At 27.9% G+C, this 23,235-nt stretch overlaps 2 protein-coding genes across 2 annotated transcripts; one reads left to right on the plus strand and one right to left on the minus strand.

Moving 5' to 3' along the window:
* Positions 1–13,951: 13,951 nt before the first annotated feature.
* Positions 13,952–17,600, plus strand: LOC113858207 (WPP domain-associated protein). Its single transcript, XM_027490726.1, has 4 exons — positions 13,952–16,630; positions 16,736–16,862; positions 17,037–17,138; positions 17,287–17,600. The coding sequence occupies exons 1-4, from the start codon at positions 13,962–13,964 to the stop codon at positions 17,359–17,361; spliced, it is 2,973 nt and encodes a 990-aa protein (XP_027346527.1). The 5' UTR covers positions 13,952–13,961; the 3' UTR covers positions 17,362–17,600.
* Positions 17,601–17,854: 254 nt separating this feature from the next.
* On the minus strand, positions 17,855–20,473 carry LOC113858208 (tyrosine-specific transport protein-like). Its single transcript, XM_027490727.1, has 8 exons — positions 20,289–20,473; positions 19,988–20,183; positions 19,489–19,879; positions 19,199–19,336; positions 18,946–19,105; positions 18,589–18,736; positions 18,357–18,473; positions 17,855–18,225 (listed from the first exon to the last, which is right to left on the minus strand). Exons 1-8 carry the CDS (start codon positions 20,429–20,431, stop codon positions 18,031–18,033), a joined length of 1,488 nt encoding a protein of 495 aa, XP_027346528.1. The 5' UTR covers positions 20,432–20,473; the 3' UTR covers positions 17,855–18,030.
* Between the last annotated feature and the right edge of the window lie 2,762 nt (positions 20,474–23,235).

Here is a 23,235-nt window from a genome sequence, read left to right on the forward strand (position 1 = left end):
AAATATAAAAAAAATTATTTTTGTGATTTACTTTATTGATAAATATATTTTTATGTTAATCATATAAAACAAATTTAATTAGATAGATTTTTATATCTTTAAATATTCATTCTTTTATTTGAGTAACATAAATATTTATATTAAAATTTCAACCTTTTATTTTACATTGAAAAAATTTTAAAAACAGGGAACTATAAATTGAAAGATAATATTACTCAAAATTTTAAAATAGAAAATTTATCGATTCAAAAGAATAAAATAATTATGCCTATAAAAGAACTCTGAACTGAGTAAAAAATATAAGACATAAAATTACATAAAATAAATAGTAAAATCTTTATCTTGATCAAATTTTTTTCAAAAGCATCCACAAAAATTTTCTAAAAATTAAAAGTGAATTAGATTCCTTATTTCTTATAATTCATAAAGAAGATTATCATATTTCTACAATTCAATTAGATCCCAAATCTATAAATATACTTTATTAGCTCAGTGGTAGAGTGCGCTCTTGATAATTGCGTCGTTATGTCTGGACTGTGAGGGCTCTTAGCCACATGGATAGTTCAATGTACTTATCGGCTCCTGACCCTGAGATGTGGATCATCCAAGGCACATTAGCATGGCGTACTTCTCCTGTTTGAAACCAAACTTCTCCTCAGAGGATAGATGACTTACTTGTTGAAGATTTATCTTTATACAAAAGTTGTTGGACTTGATCTCTGAATTTTATAAAATGTGATATGTTAGATATTTCTTTGTAAGTAACACTCTTAAAACACAACTCTCGATAGGGTTAGTTGTGGAGAAACTCATATGATAACATAATTGCCAATAACTATAGAGAAAACCTAGTCAAATATATAAAGTATTAAGTAGTAACCCTAATTCTCTCTCATCATGGGCTTTTGAATTAAAATTATATATATATATATATATATATATATATATATATATGTATGTATATGCAGGTATAGGTAGGGTGGGTACTTAGGTACTCATACCCGTATTTGTTTAACGGGTAAATACCCTCCTATTAAAGGTAAATTTTGCAGAATACCCAATGAGTACTTTATCCATTGTTAGAGATAGAATTAGGCCAAGCCGCTTGACAGGGGTATGTAACCTAGCCTAGTTTAGGCTTGGCCTCACCTATTTTAAGCCTGGCTTGGCCTTGTTAGTAAACAAACAAGGCTTAGACTTTTTTTAAGGCTTGTTTAAGTAAATAAATCAGGCTTAAACTGTTTTCAAAGCCTATTAAGCCTGACAAGCTGGTCTATATATATATATATATATATATATATATATAATTTAAAAATACAACTATCAAAATATATTTAAATAATAAAGTTATTTAATAATATATTTTTAATTTTATTATATTAAATTAATATATTATGTTATAATTCTTTTTATTTATAATTATAATAAATAGAAATTATATTATTTATACAGGATTACACTTTTTAAATAATAAATTTATTTAATAATAAATTATAATATTTGTTACATTTAAATAAGTTAAAGAGTGGTTAAATCTTAGAACAGGAACAAGACGTAATCAAAATTGAACGAAATAAAATTAAAAAACGAAATAATAATATTATATTAATATATTTTTTATATTCCTAATTTTATTATTATTACTATTTAATTATTGTATTAATATATTATATTTAATTATTTTTCTTTAAAATAAATAAAAATTCTGTAAATAAGAATTATATTTTATTCGAAACTAAAATTTTATAAAAAATAATAGAAAAATAAAATAAAAAATTTCATATACAAAATATATATATATATATATATATATATATATATATATAATAGGACCATATAGTAAATAATATAAATAATATAATTTTAAATAAATTATATATAATAATATATACTTTTTGTAACTTAATATGTATTTTGTTTTTATTACTATAAATTTTTTGAGTAAAATTCTTTATAAAAAATTTTTACATACTAGATACACAACATAACACACGTACCTAAATATAAATATGTCAAATTTTAAGTAATTATTTTTTACAAATTTAACACAGATGTAAATAAATTTTTTTAAAAAAATATAGTTGTTAATATACAATTAAAATTTAATAATTAATAAATATTTACAAAAAAAGTATAATAAAAAATTAAATTATTAATTAATTTATAATATATGTATATATATTTTATTATATTATATCAGTAATATTTTTTATATTATATTAATATTATAATATAGTTAATTTTACGTATATTTGTTAATTTAAAATAAAAATTAATAAAATAAATAAAATAAAATATTTTTTAATTATTTTTTAATTTAATAGTTATTATTATTGTCATTATAAATATATATATATATATATATATATATATATATTAAGTTTTATTACATATTTTTTTATTAAAATAAAAGTTTAGAAATATAAGTTATTTTAATTTAAATATAAATTTTATTAATTTTTACTATATTTATATGTTATTTTTTTGCATCCTTAAATTTTATAATATAAATATTTTTTATCTATAAATTTTACAATAACTATTTATTTACTTTTTTAAATATAATAATTTTTTTTAGATGATTCAACAAATTTTGTGAGTATTAATTTTTGTTATTAATTTTATGTGTTTACTATGATTTTATTTATTAAATATAAGATATCTTTACGCAAATAAAATATAATTATTATTAAAAAATAATTAAAATTTTTAATACTTTAATTATAGTTATTAACATACATTTGAAATTTAATAATTCGTAAATATTTACATAAATAAAAAATTAAATTATTAGATAAATTATCAATTTATATTTTATATATAACTATATATTTTAATTTATTGTATGAGTAATATTTTTTATATTATATTAATATTATAGTGTTGTTAATTTTAAGTGTATTTGTTAATTTAAAATAACAAATTAATGAAATAAATAAAATTAAATATTTTATATTTTTTTAATTTAATACTTATTATTATTATCATTATATATATATATATACATATACATATATATATATACACATTACACAAAATTTTAATTTATTTATTTTTAAAATATAATAGTTATTATTATTATCATTATATATATATATATATTGTAAGTCGTGCATTGCACAGAAATATTTTGTCAAAAATAAAAATTTATTTGAAAAATAATTTTAATGAATTAAATATTTATAATGTATATAAATTTTTTAAAAAACTTTAAATAAAAGATAAATAGTTACAATAAAATCTTGTAATGAAAAAAATATACATGTATTTTTCAAAAGACAATTACTCTTCTATTCAAAGAAAAAATTATTTAACACATAAATTATAATAAAAATATAATAATAAAATAAACAGAAATAATAATTATTAATATTTTTATCCATATATTTTTAAATTTTTTGAATGTAAATAAATGATAAAAATAATATTATTTAGATTCAATAAATTATAATTGTATTTGTAACGCACATGTTGCATAGAAAAATATTATTTTAAATTAAAATATAAAAAATAAAATTTAAATATTATTAATAAATAATAAATTTATTATAACAGCAAATGATTGTAAAATTTTATTAATATTTACAATATGTTTATTATTTATCATTTATTTTATGATTTAAATATTAATATAATTTATTTAAAAAAATATTTATGTGAAAAATATTTTGTATGTGTGTTATATATAAATAATTTTTTTTAAAATTTAAAACCAATCTCATATTAATCATGTAATAATTAAATTATGTTAACTTAGTTAAACGATATAAAATAGTAAATAACTTTTTTTATTAAAAATAAATTTTTTATAATTTGTTTTATTAGTGAATATAGTTTTATGTTAATCTTATAAAATAACTATTTATATATGATGTAAATGTCTATTTTTTATTAGATAAATTTTTATATCTTTATATATGTATTCTTTTATTTTGAGTAATATAAATATATATATATATATATTTTATTTTATATAGAAAAAATTTGAAAAATAGAAAATTATAAATTGAAAAAATATTGCTCAAAAAAAAAAATTGTTCATTCAAAACATAAAATAATAATAGCTTATAAAAGAACTGAGTAAAAAATATAAAACATAAAATTAAATAAAATAAATAGTAAAATCTTTATCTTGACTCAAATTTCATAAAAACATCCATATAATCTTTCTAAAAAACTAAAAGTAGATTGGATTCTTATTTTTTTCAATGCTTAATTACTTCATTCCATGCTAATGCACTTTGCAAGGATATTCTTCTTTTTTGCAACATTTGTTAGTATTATATTTTAAAATCAAATATTAGTATACACTTGCTGACTTCCTTTGATATTCATTTAAGTAAGATTTATTATTAAAAAAATTATATTTAAAATTTAAAAAATATAGAAGTATTATATAATATTAATAAAGTATTTTAGCAGTGTTGTATAAACAAAAAATTATTTACATTCTAAACACATATTCTGCAAAAAATATGATAAAAGAAAAACTTAACTTTATTGAAGATGACTTGATGATTAATGTTTGTTCTTACGAAATGATGAAAACAATGTATACAAAAGTGTGTAAGCAATAAAAAATAATGAATTATACTGCTCTATACATCATACAAAAATAAATAAATATTTGATTAATTTTTAATATTTCATGATCAATAAAATTAATTTAGAACCTATTAAAAGATACTTAATTTTAAGGATAGAATGAAAGAATATAACAAAAATTAAGACTACATGTAAGAAAAATATCTTTATTTTTTGGCTTTTTTAGAGTTAAAAGGTGGTGAAATTGATTTAACTTACAATAAAAAGTTGAGGAACACACCAGAATTATTATATTAAAAAAATTGTTAGGACTATCCTCATAATAATGTTTTCTTGTAGTTATCCATTCATTATCATCATAATTGTTTTTGGATTAAATGACAAATAACTATGACAATTGGTAACATGTATTTGCCATTTGACAGTTCAATTCTCAATAAAAGATAGTAAACATTAATTAAGAGGTAAGTTTTTTTATAAAAATATGGGACTTGGCCTTGTATTCTTGAGAGACAGAGATTGTATCCTCAACAATCCTTAAAAAATATTAATAATTATTTTTTATAAATAAGTTCATACTTAGTATATAAAAAAGATAATTAAGATGACAAATATGAGAATACCACAAAGTTAAAGAAAAAGGTTAGAAATATAATTTTTAACATTTTTTTTAAATACATTCTTTGTTAACTAAAAGCTATTGAATATCACAAAAATAATGTGAATCATACTTTTAATTTAATAATTTCCATTCATACTTTTATATTTTTTAATAATTTTAATTTATATGTAAAAATGTATAAAAAAAAAGTAATTTGTTAAAGAGTGTATTTTTAACTTTTTCTCTCGTATTAGTTGTCGGTGACTTGAGCCTCACCATGTGATAGTAATAATAATTTTATTATTTTATATAGTGATAATAAAAATAATTTTTTATTTGAAATTATATTTAAGCTTAAAAATATATTTATTATTATCTCTATATATTAAATATGGTGAGCCAAATTTAAAAAAAATATTTTTAAAATTTATTTTAAATGAAACTATTTTAAAAATTATTTTTCTCTTTTTTCTATCAATCATGTAACTTTTTTACGATGAATATTTTTTTAATTTTAATTTTTTATTTTTTATTATTTATTATTCAATTTCAACCTTATTTTTTTTAATATAGTCACATTTTAATATAATAAAATATTTATTATCTAATTTATTAAATTTAAAATAATGGTATAATTAAAAATATAATATAATATATTTTAATTTTTTATTAATTTTTTTATTTTAAATATATTCACTCACAATAAAAACTCAATAGTACGTATAAATGTCATTTTAATTTACAAGTTCGAATATATGTGAATTTATTAAAAAATATACAATGAAAATTTGTTTTATACAAATGTAAACCGTAAATAAAATAAAAAAGGATTTTTTTTTTATTTTTTATGTATTGAGATATTTTTCTTGTGATTTTCTTCTATCCTCGACTAGCAATAGCACAGCAAGAATTAAAAAGAAAATCCGTGTTTCCCTTTAGTATATTTTCTTTTCAGATAACCAAATTGAGACAGACATGCATCTATGGCCGACAAAGAATCTCAGAGATTCCTTCAAGGTTTCGTACCTCCTAAAGCTCGAATGGAACTACCAGAGAATGGAAAGGGGCCAACAATCTTCGAAGGAGCAGAAACTTTTGGAAAATGAAAATCAAGTCGATGCTGAGGCACCCAAACTCCTTAAATCTGAATTCTCTTCCTTCTTCCAGGAGCTGTTTATGCTTCTCTCGTGCTGCTACTGTTGCTTCTGCTGTCGTGGTAGCTCTCTAACTCCTTTTGTTTCTTTTTTTTAGTAACCTGGAAATTGGTGTTTGTTTCATTTGGATTCTCTGGATTGCTTGCAAAAACCGTTCCTTTTGTTGGAATTTTTATATGGGTTAATTAGTGTGGAAATCAAGGGCTTAACATGTGAATTTTGATTACTTAAAACGGTTTTGGCTTTGATTTTTGGTGTAGACTTCATGTATGATCATCAATTGAGCTGGAAGTAAGACACAAAAGGAATTGATTCTCATAAAAATTCCCCATTTTGCTGTGTGATTTGTTGTGACTGAGGATATGTACCTGGAAGAATTGGTGTTGAGATTTAATTAAACTTGCCCAAGTTCCACTTAAAGATGCATGTTTCATTTGGCATGTGTGGGATTTTAACTGGGAAGTCAATTAACTTTTGTCCACGAAAATAATTCCTTTGGAACTGAGGGTGAGGGGTTTTTGAATGGGGATGACTCCTGCAACTTGCAGGATACATAATAGAGTTCTGACGATTGATGTGCTATATAAACTAGATTGAGTTTTTCTTACTTTGCATTTCATATCTGCATCTTGATATTCTTGTTAATTCTACATGTCTTAGTTAAAATTGTACTCAAGCATGAGTGATTTTGATCCTTCCTCAGAACATATTTTGTTCGGATCATTGGAGTGTGCATTTTCTGTAGAGGGAAGACCGCAGTCTCCTAGATTTTGCAATCACTTGGAGTGTGCTATTCCAGTGATTCATAAGACCATCCTATTGAAAAAGACAAGCGGATTTAAACGAGGGAACGTGTAAAGTGAGGAAGTAAGGCTTTATCCACCATTGATTTGAATTGAAGTATTTTGTAAAAAGTATAGTTAACTTTAAATGAATGGCAGATTCACTTTCTCACTTTACACTTCTCCTCACTTTAGAAGACCCAAGTCCTTGAAAAGACCTGTGTACTCAGTCTTAGATCTACCTTATTCTTCAACCCAAATTCTTCTTCTTGCTTTAAACCTTCTCTGCCATGTGGAGTGAAGAACTTGACTAGACCATAGCTAGGCTAAGAAATTGCATGCAACCTTGTCTGTGGGTCCTTAGTTATGGCATGGTTGTGTGATTGAGTTTTGTGACTTTGATTCAGTGTGTTCAGCTAAGAGTTTTGCAACTTAGAATTGCGGAAGTGTATCTTGGTGTCACTTGTGCAACTAAATTCTTTGCTTTAATTCAACTTGTGAGGTGATTGGTTGTGACTTTGGGTTGAGCTTTCATTGTTAGATTTTAATTTATTATGTAATTTTTATCTTTAATATAACTATCATGCAATTATTTTTCCATTAAACTTGAATTTCATGGTTCTTACAATAATACATAGTTTTCACACTATCAAGGGTTTAGAGAGCACTAATCTGAATCTATTGTTTTTTAATGTTACTTCTGATGAATGAAAATTTTCTCGTTTGCAAAAAGATTTGTCGTCAACCTTCATCAAATATGCAGCAAAATTTATGTAGTCTAGGATGCAAGCTTAGGTTGTCTCCAATGACTTTGGTTTGTAACATACATTGAACATGTTGTAAACATTCACCATAAAAGCAATTAAAACAAGGGAGTTTTGTGTGATTTCAATTTTAATGTAAAGGCAAGTGATGAAATTAATGAGTACAGCCAATGAAATGTGCAATCCTTAGTTTGTTCATGTAATTCTATCCCTATCTCTCTCAAGATTCAATACTTTTTTTCTTCCTCTGAATTAGGGGAACTCAAAAAGTAAGAATTAACCTTAAAGTCACTTACGAATTAAGCAATTTACATGAACTCCAACTCTTTTTCCTAAGATTACGCAACCTTAGAAATTAATTTAGGATTAAGCAAACCAAGTTAAGAATTTCATTGAAACGAATTAGGGTTAATTAAGCAATATCTTTCTCATTTAACCATTAATTCAATTCAAAGAGTTGGGAAATGTAAATTCATGAAGAAAAAGGAATTATATTGACATTCATACTCAGGAATTCAAGAATCCATAAACTCACTAAGGATTACAAGAAAGTTTAGCCCTCCATAAAGATGAGTCTTATAAATTCAAGATGAAAATAAAGGGAAATCAATATCATTAATGCAAGAATTAAGGAAAAATGAAGAGAAATTGTAAATCAAACCCTAAGATTGGCCTTGGCTGTCACCCAAGGATCTTAAGCTCTGCAAAATACTCACAAAGTGGCAAAAAAATCTAAAATTATGTAAAAAGCTCCGTATCCTAATTTCTCAAATCCTATTTATAGTGCAGAAAATTTCGTCCAAAGTAACTACTATGGTTTCATAGTGATAACGCGCAGTGCTCCATAGTAGTTACTATCGCTCCATAGTGGTTACGCGCAAGTCCTATGATTTGGGCCTCTCTGGAGTTATCACTTTGGCATTATAGTGATAACGTGCAGTGTTCTATAGTAGTTACTCTTGCCTCATAGTAGCCACGCTCAAGTCATGTGCTTTTGGCCTCTCTGGAATTGTCACTTTGGTATCAGAGTGATAACTTTGGCTGCTCCATAGTGTCTACTATGGTTCCAAAGTAAGCACGCGCAACACTTCTTCAAAATAGGTCTATGTAGTTGTTACTATGGGTTCATAGTGATCATTTTAGTGTGCCCTTTTGGATTTAGTTTGCTGTAGTGTTCATTATGGAGTCTAAAGTGATCACTTTCATATCAAACTTTCTCAAATGTTGAAAATCTATGGAAAAAGTCTAGAAATTCCTACATAATTATTCAAATGATCAAAATCGCAAACTATATCTATGTAAATCAATGTAAATTAATCAAAAATTAAGAAACCTATGATATTTGACCAAAATAATGTTTTTATGTTATTTACACTTCTTAAGTTTACTTTTTCTATTGAGAAATGTCAAAATGACAAGTAAAAATCTAATAAAATGTGAATTCATCAACTTCCCTTTTATGTTGTTGAGCCCTTGGTGTTTTTTTAACTCTTCCTTTCTCTTTTAGCTCCTCTCCGATAGTTTAGAGAAAGTTCTTTTGCGATTACTGTGAGACTGTAAAAATAATAGTCCGCGTATTAGAGAATTTCATAACCTCTATATATATTAAGAGAGATGGGAGAATTTTTTTATAATTGTATTTCTATATTTTATATTTAACCATCAGAGAGGAGCTAAAAGAAGAAAGAAGAGTTGAGAAAAATATCAAGGGCTCAACATTGCAGGGAGGTAATATTAAAGAACAATGGATTCATGTTAGTACTCTCTAAACTCTTGATTGTGTGAGAACTATGTATTGTTATGAGAACCATGGAATTTAAGATCAATGGGAATAGTAATTTCATAATAGTTACATCAAAGATAGAAACTATATAATGGATTAAAATCTAACAGTTGGTATCAAAGTATTGGTTGAGTTTCGTGATTCTATATGAAGAATTGGTTCTCTGTTAAAGTTTTTTCCCAAATTGTATGAACTCTTAAGAATTTTGAGGATTAGGGTTAGCCCAAAATTACGATTATATGATAGATTGTTGTTGTTTTAATGTTGTATCATAGTTTAGGATTCAATAATAAAAAATTCTAAGGTTTTAGAGGTTAAAAAGATTGATTTTTGAATTTGTAACGTGACACACATCATTTGCTAAGTTTAAGTTGTGAGTAGGGCCATGCATCAATGAAGCAAGACCATGCATTAAGAATAAGCACGACTATACTTCAAAGAAGCACGGCCATGCATCAACGAAGTAGGGCCATTCATCAATGAAGCAAGACCATACATTAAGAATAAGCATGGCCATACTTCAAAGAAGCACGGTTATGCATCGAGGATAAGCACAATAGTGCATAGTAACAATACTACTGTGCTTCATGGAAAAATGAGGAATAGACTTCGTAAAGCTTATTGACATTTTAGAATTATATCAAATTAGATTTTATTCACCAAAGTGAATAATTAATTCTAAATTATATGATCATAATGGGCATTTCACAGTTTAATGCTTAATTGTATGAGTAGCTTGTTAATCACCAAAGTGACCTGGCTTTAAAAGATTCTTTAAGCATTTAATTGTGTGTTGTAAATTGTTTAAAATTGTATGATAACATAAAATTAAGGGCGAACAATTTAGCTCATTAATTGTAACGCTAGGAGATAACCAAAAAGTGGATCATTACATATGATTAATAACATTAAGGAGACGTATAAGTACTTTATTCTTAATGCATGGCCCTGCATAGACTTCACAAATCATGTGGGTCATGTTACAAATTCAAAAACTAATCTTTTTAACCTCTAAAATCTTAGGGTTTTCGATTATTGAATCTTAAACTATCATATAACATCAAAACAACGGCAATCCATCATATAATTGTAATTCTTGACTAACCTTAATTCTCAAAATTCTTAGGGTTCATGCAATTTGGTTTAACAAAGAACCAATTCTTTATGGAGAATCATGAAATTCATAACCAATGCTATGATATTAACTATTAGATTTTAATCCATTATGTAATTTCTATTTTTGATATAACTATTATGAAATTACTATTCTCATTAATCTTGAATTTCGTAGTTCTCACAATAATACAGAATTCTCACACAATTAAGGGTTTAGAGAGCACCAACTTGAATTCATTGTTCTTTAATGCTGTTGAGCTCTTGGTATTTTCTCCAATTTTTATTTCCTCTTGTAGATTCTCTCTGATGGTTGAGAGAAAGTTTTGTTGTGATTACCGTGAGACTGTCAAAGACCGTGAAAATAATAGTGTGTGCATTAGAAAATGCTGTAACTTCCATTTGGTAACAGTTGTTTTATTTTTATACGAAGGGAGAGGGGAGAGTTTCCTTTTAATTTGTATTTACAATTATACTTTGAATGACTTTATATCTTATATTTAACCACCATCATATTATATCATTAATTAGAGCTTGACCTATATAGATTATTAATTTAATCCTGTTTTTTTGTGTTGTTTCTATAGCTCCCCTGTTTGGGTATTCTGCTGCCATGTCTATTATTGATGTTGAGTTAGATAATATTTTAAGGTTAGTTGTTATTGTGATTTTAATGCCCAATTACTCCATTTTTTAAAATAAAAATTAATCAATATAATTTCTTTACACCTTTTCTTTCCTGGATCCTTAGAAAAATTATTTTTCATGGCTTTATGATGATTTATATTTAGGACTGAATTTAATATCGGTATTTGGTTTATTTTATTTGAAAATTGAACTTTTTTGTAATTTTGTTTGGTTTTCGTGAATAGGATTGTCTATGCTAAGTTACTCATTTGCATGATGCCTCAAACTTTTCTGGAAGATCTGATAATCTCAGTGTTATTTTGCTGTTAGTCAGGGATCGTATATTTATCACCAATTCAATTTTATGTATATAGCTTCTACGCAATTGATTTTGGATTACATACATATGTTTGCGTTCTTCCTCTTTTCTGCGGAAAGACACTATTGTTACTTTGTTATATATAAAAGGATAACAAAATTGGCCTTCGCTTTTAATTTCAATGTGACATTTTAGCTTTCCTACCTTCAATCTTCTGTCATCCTAACTGTGCTTTTCACTTGAAGCTTGTATTGATGAGAAGTAAGGAACTACTTGGCTGCACTTCTGTTCTGTCCTCGGGTGCCCTTGGTGACACATTGTGCAAGCACCGTGATAAAGTTTTGTACAGTTGGTTAATGGCTTTCTTATAACTTTTAAGATTTTAACATTATTATATAATTATCTTCCTACATGATTCGTAAAGGGTACTAAATTGATTAATTAATGGAGGTTTCCTTGCCTAGAACTTCATTCCCTCATTTCAATGTTCAACATGACAATTTATTCAAAGGAAATACGCGGACCAAAGTCTGCAATGCTGGTTATTCATTTTCTCATTATTGTCAATATTTAATACTTCCCCAGTCCCTCCATTTAATATATGTGTTGATAATTAATTTAACATTATTTCAACTGAATAAAATAAGAGGGAAGGAGTTTTAGATATTGATAAATAATTGTATTGATAAGGGTGTTTTGTCATGGTATAGTAAAACTTTACATCAACCTTAAAAAGGCAATTGTTTTGGAGTGGAAGGAGTTTTATCTAGTGACTGTAATATGTGATCCTTGGCTGGTATACTAATAGAGTGGTTGATATTTATTTGGATAAGAATTTTTTTCTTTAGGCTTTGTTTGGGAATTTAGAGGGGGAGGAAGGGGAAGGGTTTGAAGGGAGAATGAGAGAAAGGGAAAGGAGGGAGAAAGAGGTTAAACTTCTCCTTTGTTTAGATGTTTAATATTGAGAAGGGAGGATGACAGGGAGTTTAATTATATAAATAATTTTAAAATTAATATATTTTTAAAATTTTTTTTTAAAAAATTATTACTTGAAAAACTAACATTTTTTTTTTAAAAGTTAAAAAAAATTTATTTGTGAAATAGTATAAAAGAGTGGAAGAGAGAAAACTCTCAAAATAGAGGTATTTAAAAAATAAGTTTTTAAAGAGCTTTGGAGGGTTTAGAAAAACTTCCAAAATCTTTCTTTCCTAATTAAGTAACTCTCAAACAAGATTAAATTCTTCTTAATCTCTCTTCTCTCTTAAATCCCTTCTTAATTAAATAAAAACTTGTTTATTAACGTAAGTTTTAAAAATAATTTTTTATTTTCAATTTTTTAAATTGAAAAACAGAATATTTCTAAAGTGTTTTTGTCTTTATTTTTCTATTTCTCTTCCTAAAGTTAATGAAAATTCAATTAAAAACAATTTTAAAAGCTAAATTACCAAACAAATTTTATTTTTATTTTTTTCTTAAAAATGGTTTTATAAAATTATTTTAAAATATAATTTTTAAAAACTAAAAATCAAAACAAAATCATTCAAAATAAGCCTTACTAAATATTGTCTCATTTTTAAAATATGAAGCTTATACTCTAGAAATAAAAATATTCAAAATTTTAGTTGGTCAATGCCAAGTCTCGATAAATTAGTATAACAGATAAATTTAGCCATTTATTTATCGTACGTAAAAATTGAGGTTTGAATCATAATATTAATATCTCATGTACCCAATCAAATGCACTTTGTCAATGGTGTTACATTTTGGTTCAAAGATGAATTTCTCCCTTTTTCGCTAAGCTTTAGTTATCTATCAACTTCTTTTGTCTCTATTTTCATCTAGTTATCAGTGATTCCCCATTTAGGATGAATAAATAATTTAATTATTTATTTATTTAATAAAATTTTACTATGTGAAGATTTATGTCTATAAACTAATTGAAGTATACTAAAAGTGTTTATTTTGATAAATTAGGCTAAAATTTTTATCAAAACACGTTAACAAATATTTCAAAACGCACGGACAAATCTCCTTAAAGAATGCCTAGAGACATGCTTACCACCACGTAAAGTCCCTGAAAAGGTCAATTCTAATACCCGCTATTAGTGTAAATTTCAGATCATTTCATTTCTCTTTGATTTCCATTTAGTTTTTGCGTTTGAACCCTATTTGATGAATTTTCTTTGGCATTTATTTGTCACTAGCTTATTGTTCTATTTTTTGTGTAATGAAATTGCAACTGGGTCTGTGTAGTGTATATTTGTTGGAAAAAAATGGATGGGATTTTCGGATATATGAATGGAAGATTTGAAGTGTCTTTGGCAGATTCTACCATGATGTGGATCGTGCACTATGCCATGAACAGAGCTCAAGAGAAGATGAAGACCAAAACAGGAGTGATTGAGCGGTTGAATGAGATGTCAAAATTTTATGAGTTGGCAGTGATGCAACTTGAAGGTTGTTTGAGCATTGTTCATGCAGAAACTGAAAGCACTTTTCTTGAAAGCAATCATGAAGAGGTACTTAATGACTTGAGAGAAATAAAAGATCGCCTTCAATGGCGTCTCAAGGAATCTGAATTAGCTATATTAGAGAAGGACAAAGAGTTGACACAGAGATTAGAAAATGAGTTACAACTCAAGCATGCTTTAGAGGTAAAAGCAAGACAATTAGATTCTTTTGGTGTCAGTGTCAGCCATGGTATTGAAACAAGTAATCTCAATGTTGACAATGATGAAACAACACAAAATGATCACGGCAATGGCGATTTCTGTGAGTTGAGGACTAGGGTGGATCAACAAAAGCTTGAGCCACAACATGGCATGTTGAGTGAGGTACAAGTACAGCAAAGTGGCATTGGCAGGAAAAGGGTTGAAGAGATGGATTCAGACATAGACATACTAAAGCAGACTATGGATCTTGCTTTTGGAAAGATGCAAAGTGCCCTTTTCTTGTGTGAGATGAGGCCAAAAGAGAGGCAATGGAAGTTGAGAATTGAAAAAGATGTGATGTCTATATTAATTGGAAGTTTCCTTAGGGAGTTCCAAGAGAATATTGAAGCAGAACGGAGAGATGAGAATCAGGTTCTCAAAGTTTTGAAGGAGCATTTGCCTCGATTTATGAATGAGTTCACAAGTTTACAGCATGAACTCGCTGTTTTACATGAAACATGTCATGAGGATTCTGACTGTTCATCCCGTTCGTCGCCATCAAAGCCTTCATCACCAGAAGGAAGTCATGAAATACCTCACAGGTTCCCTCAAAAGGTGGAAGAGATAGATATGGAGGAAAAGACACCAGAAGATGAAGAGAATGAAGATGGAAGCAAATATGTTGCCAAGTTGATAAAAAATCATGAGTCTATTATTCGCCGAAAGAGTGAAGAAATGAATTGGAGTAAGCATGGAATACTACAAGAGGTAAATACCTCATCCTCCAGGAAAAAACGGGTACTAAATCGCGTGAGAGAGAGAATCCATGCTGTCTCACAAAAATTGGACAACTTTATACATCGAAATGCTAAACTTTGTGAATCTCTTTTCAACCAAAAAGCTTTTCACAACAAGGAACCATTTTCAGGTAGGAAGTTGTCAGAAGTGAATGAGATTCATACTAGCAAGGATGTTGATAATCAGGGAAGTTCTATGGAAAAGGTAAAAGGAGTCTCTGATGCAGCAAATATAAAACAGGAGGAATTAATATTTGGTTGCAAATCCTGCAATTTTGACTTGGAGAAGCAAATACAGGAGCATGTACATAAATGTTACCTAAGGGAAGTTATCAATGAGTGGAATTCCCACATTGAAGCAAACACAATTGAAAGGAAAATAAGAGACGAAATAAATTTGATTGTCTTGTCTGAGGCAGTTATGGATATCACTGGAAATCAAGAATTTTCCCTAGTCAAGGGACAAGGTGAAGAAGCTAAGGAACATTGTTTACAGTGCTCAACATCTAATAACCAACTAGAAAGAACAAAGACGGTGTCATTAGAGAGTATGTATGCATGTCTAATAAATGAGGATGTATGCATGCTTATCTTCAGGAAAACTGTTGATGAATTCAACAAAATGATGGTAGGTTGTGAAGCAGACAGTGTCATTAGAGAGCATATACATCAGATTGTCTTTGGTGAAACGTTGAAAAATTTTGTCAATATTGCAAGTTCTGCTTCAGAGGAGAATCAAGAAAACAGCATTCAGAATAATTTTCTAGATCAGTTACAGTTTATAATCATTGAAAGTTTTCTGAAGGAAGATGTCTGTATGGTTGTATTCAAAACTATGCTTAAGGAATGGCAGTTGCAACTAGATAACTATTGTATTGAGAACTTCATCAGGGAGAAGATACACCAAGTTATCATGCTTGAGAAATTGAATGATGCTTTTCTCTTGACCATGGAAGTCAAATCACTGGTTCAAGACAATACCGTTGAAGATAATAATACCATTGAAGATAATTGCTCTACTATGATGTTAAATCAAGTTCAGAAAGTTGAAGGAGAAGAGAATTTTACAATTATATTGTTAGAGTCTCTACATAGTTGTTTTGAAGCAGAGGAGAATCTAATGCTAAGTGCAAAGTCTGAGATCAAGGAACACAGCAAGCAACTTGACTTGGGTTCAGAACGTGGCGACCTACATGAGCATGAAATATTTGAAGATTTGTTAACTGGTGAAGAACAGACATTCTCTTCACTGACCAGCAAGGTGGAAAATGTCTTGCAACAGTTAGGTATAAGCAAGGCACTGCTAAGGAAATTAGGCACCAGTTTAGGACACAGTTTGTGTGAGACACAATGTTTTCATAATCAAATGTCGACTAACGAGGAAGGTCAATTAAAGCTGTCTTTCTCTACTCTTCTACCCCTTTTGAATCTTGTACTAACATTTGCAGAATTTGGGGCAATGATATGCCAGAAATTTGAGATGATGACTACGAGGTATTTTACCAGTCAATATTATTCATCAATATTTTCGACATGCACGACATTTACCTATTACTTAAAGCTTCGTTCTCCTTACATTTTTGCAAACTATGCATACAGGTTGGAAAAAATAAAATGTTGTTTGGATCCGGTTATTGAGTTGGTTGGTTGCTTGAGAAACAAGGAATTGCTTTACCAGAAGGCATTCATTAGAAGGAGTCAGAATCTCCAAAAAGCTGAAGCTGAGGTCTGTAGCATAATCTCAAACTCTATATTCTGCATTAACTAGTCAGATAAACAATGAAGTTGAGTGTTTAGGCAATTCATTTTCTTCCTTGAAATCAAATATTTCTGGTTAGTCCTTTATGGAAATGCCAGTATCATTTGAAACTATTCAAATAAAGTGTCTTTTTAAATATAGGTTGATCTTCTTGGTGATCAAGTGGATGCACTTTTGACATTACTCGAGAAGATATATGTAACTCTTCATCAGCACGCACCTGCTTTGCAGCAGTACTTTGAGGTGAAAAGTTCACATTCTATTTGATTTTCCAGTTAAAGCTATGTCCCGCCCTCAAATCATTTAGAAGGATCATGCTCTTAGTTTGTTGCTTAAATTTGGTGCACCATAGTTTTTTATTTTTTGCATTTATTTGTTATATCTTTGACAGGTCTATGACATTTTGGAGTTAATGAAAAGAGAACTGAGTAGTGGAGCTGTTCAGGCTGCAAGTGTTGTGACCTAAATACATGCATGTTTTTGTACTTCATTTCTAGTTCTGTTTGCAAAAGGAGAGTACTATTCATGAAAAACATAAAAATTGTGTCTTAAATCAAGAACTTCACAAGAAAATAAGACTCAAACATTCATTCGTTTTTCTACTGATAGGTGATTTGGAATGTAAAAATGCATGGCGGCCGCACTCTCTGTATGTGGCTGGATACATATAATACCAAGTGTAAATAATTCACAGTTGACACACTTCCATTAATTTCTTTTAAAACATTAAATCATCAATTTTAACATCTCTTTATTAGAGAATTCTGAAAACCTGAAGGGTACGTAGCCATTTGCTACTATGTATATTGTAAACATATGCTACCTTATCAAATGTGCAATATATTAAAATAATTCAAGATGCAAACGTGGAGCTGTATGAAAACGGACTTGAATTTATGGCAGAACAAAATATTTGAATAAGGATTCAAGCTTTGCAGCCAAGTCAAATATAGCTAGCAAGTTCTATATTTCTTAAAAATGCTTCAGATTCAACCTTTGGCACCATGACATATCTTCTTTCCTTCAAATTCAACACACACGACTCTATTGCAAAAGCAGGCCTTATCAGGAAAACCTTCTCCTCCAGACTCCAAATTATATTTATTATGTTTAAACAAGAGAAAGGTATTTATTATTACGAGTGAAGTACTAATATATCTTGCAGAATTTGCTCCAATACAATGCCACATGCAAATAGTTCAGCCACAAAAAGCGCTGGATTTGCATTTAATAAGTTCTTTTGACCAGAAAGTTCAGGTTCCCTCTTGTGCATTGCCCATGCCATTGCAGGTGGGAGAACTCCATAGAGCACTGTCATGCAATAGCTCCCCTAGTTCACAACAAAACAAATAATAAACACCAAACGCATAATTTGTTAAATGTGATTAGATGAAAATCTACTTAATTTATGAAGACTATCACCAAATGTCCCACAAAGAAATAGATTCGTCCTCAACTTACAGCAACATCTGTGGCAGCAGAGAATGCATCTGGAAATATTGTTGAGACAAAGAGAGAAGGAGCAACTACCATTGTCACAGCTGTGACATTCATTTTGTTCCTGGCCCACCAATTTCTCTGTCCAAGGAGATTTCTTCATTAAAGTATAGCATGATTCTTCTTTTTGCATTTGCAATGATACAAATATACAGTAACTTAGTCAAGGTATTGAAGGTACATAATTTTCTTTTACCTCTTTTGCTGGAGAGGAATGCCAGGTTTGGTTTCTGAGTTGCTCCTTGAAGAACTCTAAGAAGCCTAGGAGGGTGCAAATAAGTGATGTACCTACTGCTAAAAGTGAGAAGGCGCCCACCATAACAGAAACGCCACTCCATTTTAACCTGAAAATTTGACATTTATGAATTTTAATTATTTGATGTTAAAAATAACGGTCTTCTGATTATGGATATGCTAGGATCAATCCTTTAATACTCGTAACAATCTATTATCTGAGACTACTGTTAGTGATTTTTGATTAAGCTCCCCAGAATTGCCTCTAACTTTATAGTTAAACATTAACAACACAACTGTATCCCAAATTATTCTCTACCTATATAACAGTTCAACCGGATCAACTACATTTTCTGCTTCAGCTGCAAGACCAAGTGCAATTGCATCCCAGACAAGCAATGCCACCAGTGGCACAAGGCTACCGAGGAAAACTGAAACTTTTACACGACGAAGGTCACCTTCCAAATAAGCACAGAGAACTGCAAAATTTTTAGAAGCAAAACTTTTTAGCCAAACAAAACTAATAGATGAAAGGAAAAAAAAACTATGCATTAAAAATCTCTCATTCTTACATGGTGCGAGATCATGAAACACCAAGGAAAAAATAATCACAGGAATTGTTGCTGGAATCTTTTCCCAGTCACTAATGCCCCCAACTCCTGACCATCCTCCAAACACAACAGCTAACACCTCAATAGCCAACAATAAACCTGCTTGTTACCATCACAAAGTTCTAGCTTAAAATTTGTTAAATTCTGGTCAATTTTGCACAATGCCATTAAATATAGATCAAAGAATGGGTTTTCCCCATCATATTATACTGCATAATGCCAATAACAATTCACAAGCATGCATAGCATACCAATCATAGAAGCTGTTAAATATTGGTTGACTTGATCAGTTGCACGAGTTCCCCAAATTGAGACAAGCATTGTGAAGAGTAAAGTGAAAAGACAGCCAGAAACTGGTGCTGGGAGGTTGATGAATTGGAAAAGGATCTCCCCAGACTTGGAACTATATGCAACCATGGAACTATATCCCAAGAAAACATAGGCAATAGTAGCTAATGTGCCACCTAAGTCCCCAAGTGTTTCTTGGGCCATGGTTCTTATAGAAATAACTTCCAACTCATTGTCTTTTTCTTTTCTTTCTCTCTTTCTCATCAAACTCACATTAATTTCAACTAGCAAAAATGCTTCAACAAGGAGGAAAATCCAGCAAACTATCACTGCTATAGAACTTGGAATAAGTCCCTGCAATAGTACACAAATGTTTTGGACATGTCAACATGAAAAGGACAAAACACTTTTTGATTCAAAGGCTGTTGTTCTTTTGCAACTCAGAAAAGAGGTAGTTAGTACTGCAGGGAAGGCTTTTGCTGGAAGAGCAAGAATTCCAGTACCAATACTAGTGCCAATGACAATAGCAACTGCACCAGCAACAGTACCCTCTTTCTTCTCAGCTACTTTGCTAAAGCTAGTAGTGTTTTTGCTGAACTGAGTGGAGCATTTCTGGGTCTTTCTTCTAATCACTGGCCTTTGCTGTTGCCAGTTGAGGCTGAGAGGAGTTGAAAATCACATAATATTCAGACAGAGAAGAGCAAAGACACTCCGACAAGACAAAAAAAGAGAATGAAATATGTTGTGCTAAATCATGTCATACTTGCCCATTTTAAAGCCAGTTGTTGTGATGGTGGTTGTGTTCTTAAGTGGATTTCTTGCCCACGATGGATTTGGTTTTGCACATCTCTTGATTTTGAGACATAAATGAAAAGTGGAAGATGAAGTAATGCATCGTGAATCCATGAGAAAAAGAGCAAATGGCTAAGGTGAATCAATTGTATGGTGTCCACTGTCTACGCTAGATTGTGAACAGTCAAATTTCCCCCCATATATATATATATATATATATATAGAATTAATTAATATTTGTGTTTTAAGCGTTCATAATTTTATTATTTGATTCTTTTATTTAATTTTTTATTTAGTCCTTTTAAATATTACGAATTTATTGAAGATTAAATAGAAAAAATTATAAAATATGTGACAGTAAAATAAAATAAAATAAAACTCACTAACTTAAAAAAAAGTTATAATATTTCAAGTGAGAAAATGAAAAACAAAAATCACAAAGAAATCATTTGATATAGAAAAAGAATTTAATTTGTGTTCTCACAAGGTAAAATTAGTACTTATATTTTTTATTTATTAAAATATTCTATTAATATAATTTTGATATTAATTAATAGAAAAATCAACGCTTTTATATGTAAGAACTCATGATTAAATATCAGCATAAAAGATTTTTAAAATATAAAAATAAAATTAAGACACGTAGTATTGAGATGGATAAGAAAATAACAAAGAGTACCTAATATTCAAACTTTCATTAATTTTAAATAGCTATAACTATCATTATTATTATTTTTAATTTAAATTAGTTCTTTTATTACACTCAAGAAATTTGTTGAATTTTTCTTTTTTAACTTTTTAATAAAAGAAAGTTTTGTTCTTGTAAAAACAAATCAAGGGCTACTTATTTTAATTATAAAAATAACATCTTGGTATATTTGTTTTCTATTTTCAAAGAGACTTGCATAGGAAACAACTAAAGTAACAAAAAAAAAAAAAACAAAATTCCACAGCTTCTTATAATTTTTTTTAAAAAAATAAAGTGATATTCTTACAATTAAAATTTAAAAATAAAAGAAAACTTTCTAAAATAAAAAAATAGAAATGCAATAATAACTTTTGACAAAAATTAAGGATGGAAAGTTTTAAAATGCCAAACAAAAATTATGTTTTTATTATATTACCTTTTTTTCTACTTTAAATTTAAATAGTCCTTTTTTCTAATAAAATAAAATAAAATAAATCACAATTTAATTTATTTTAAGTTTTTCATCAAAACATTTTTAAACATGTTTGACAATATTTTTACTAAAATATAAGGATGTATTTTTTTATGAGAAGATTTTTTAATTCTTTTTCATTATTTGATGTCAAAACAAGCTTTTAAAATATTTATATTAATAACAAGTGCTTGTAATTCCATGAAAGATATATTGAACTTCTTAAATAATTGATGAAAAAGAATAAAATTTATTAAAAAGAGTATTTTAGTAAAAAAAAAATGTCAAACAGGTATTTAACAATGCTTTAATGAAAAAGTTAAAATATATTAAATTATGATATCTTTTATTTTTTAAAAAAGGATATTATATATTTTAAAGTAGAAGGTATGATAGTGTAATATATGCACCTTTAAAGGAGGAGAATTTAATTTACTAAAAAATTATGTAAGGTCATTTTTCTTTAACTAAAGTTTTGCTTTAAAGAAAAAAGAACAAATTGAAGAAATACATGCTTCAACCCAAAATGCATTCAAATAAGAATTTTTTGAATGTGTTCAAATGTAAATATTTAAAGTATGGTCAAACACTAATCCTAATCCTAAGGAGTATAAATTAAATTTTTATTAGCATCCAAATAAATTATTTTAAAATTTTGAAGAGTGATTCTCAAAAAGACTTATACAAACTCCATCATTATATCGTAAACAAAGATTTTCAATAATAAGATTAGCATATCACCTTCTCTGATCCACTAAATTAGGGGCTCTTATTTTGGGTTAGATCAAGGGAGGCCTAAATTAATGGTCAACCTTATAGGACAACATATAACTCACTCACTAAATAGGTCAAATGAACTATTTAAAGGCCACTAAAGCGACTCAACCTATAAATATAAAACACATCATTAGTGTGCATTATAGGATTATAGCACAAAGTTACACTTACCACCCTAATACTTTTAGTAAATTCAAATGGTTATGAGGCCCATGCCATGCTAGAATTTTTCACATGGGGCATTATTGTACCTTATTTATGACTTATCAATATTTGAGTTACACCTACCACCCTAATACTTTTAGTAAATTCAAATGGTTACGAGGCCCGTACCATGCTAGAATTTACCACATGGGAGTACTATTGTACCTTATTTGTCACTTCACCATTATACGACTTCTTATGAAAAATATGAATAAATGTACTTATCAACAAGTAATAATGAAACTACTAAAATTTCAAGATATTATTACACAAATTTAGGTAGAAATTACTAATATTATCAACCTCTAATTATTTATGTAAATTAAAATTGATTGATTGTTTAGAAATAGTGTAGAGACAACAAAATAAATGGCAATAAAATACAATGTAAAGAGAAAGAACAAAAAAAAAAAAGAGAGAATGATCTAAAATAGCTATTAATGGTAACATGGTTTATTATGAACGAACCTAGGGCATTTGGCTTCACCTATGTTGTTTAGCAAGCATTGTATTCAATTCCTTTTATGAATTACTTTTTAATCAATGAGCAACCACTTATTTTAAATTTATCAATATGCAATTATCATGTAACATTGATAGTTTTTTCTTAAAATTATATCCTTAGTGATCATGAAAGATATAGAATTTGATAAGTCTTATGAAATAATAAGTTTTTAAATTTAATAATTGATTGATAATTTAGTATTAAGATTAATCATACAAAATTTTAAATTTAATCTGCACTACAATTCCATTAATTAGTAATGGTTTGATTGC

The sequence above is a fragment of the Abrus precatorius genome, unplaced genomic scaffold (assembly GCF_003935025.1).
Source record: "Abrus precatorius isolate BTA unplaced genomic scaffold, Abrus_2018 Scaffold2, whole genome shotgun sequence".
Classification (NCBI taxonomy): domain Eukaryota; kingdom Viridiplantae; phylum Streptophyta; class Magnoliopsida; order Fabales; family Fabaceae; genus Abrus; species Abrus precatorius.

Bases quoted from the DNA above. Each gene is read 5' to 3' on its own strand.
- LOC113858208 (XM_027490727.1), bottom strand. From the start codon at position 20,431: ATGGATTCACGATGCATTACTTCATCTTCCACTTTTCATTTATGTCTC. The intron at 18,737-18,945 runs GTAGAGAATAAT...TCAAATTTTCAG, and splicing joins CCGGTTGAACTGTTATATAG to GTTAAAATGGAGTGGCGTTT. The intron at 18,226-18,356 runs GTAAGTTGAGGA...GTTGTGAACTAG, and splicing joins CTGCTGCCACAGATGTTGCT to GGGAGCTATTGCATGACAGT.
- LOC113858207 (XM_027490726.1), top strand. From the start codon at position 13,962: ATGGATGGGATTTTCGGATATATGAATGGAAGATTTGAAGTGTCTTTG. The intron at 16,863-17,036 runs GTCTGTAGCATA...TTTTAAATATAG, and splicing joins TCCAAAAAGCTGAAGCTGAG to GTTGATCTTCTTGGTGATCA. The intron at 17,139-17,286 runs GTGAAAAGTTCA...TATCTTTGACAG, and splicing joins CTTTGCAGCAGTACTTTGAG to GTCTATGACATTTTGGAGTT.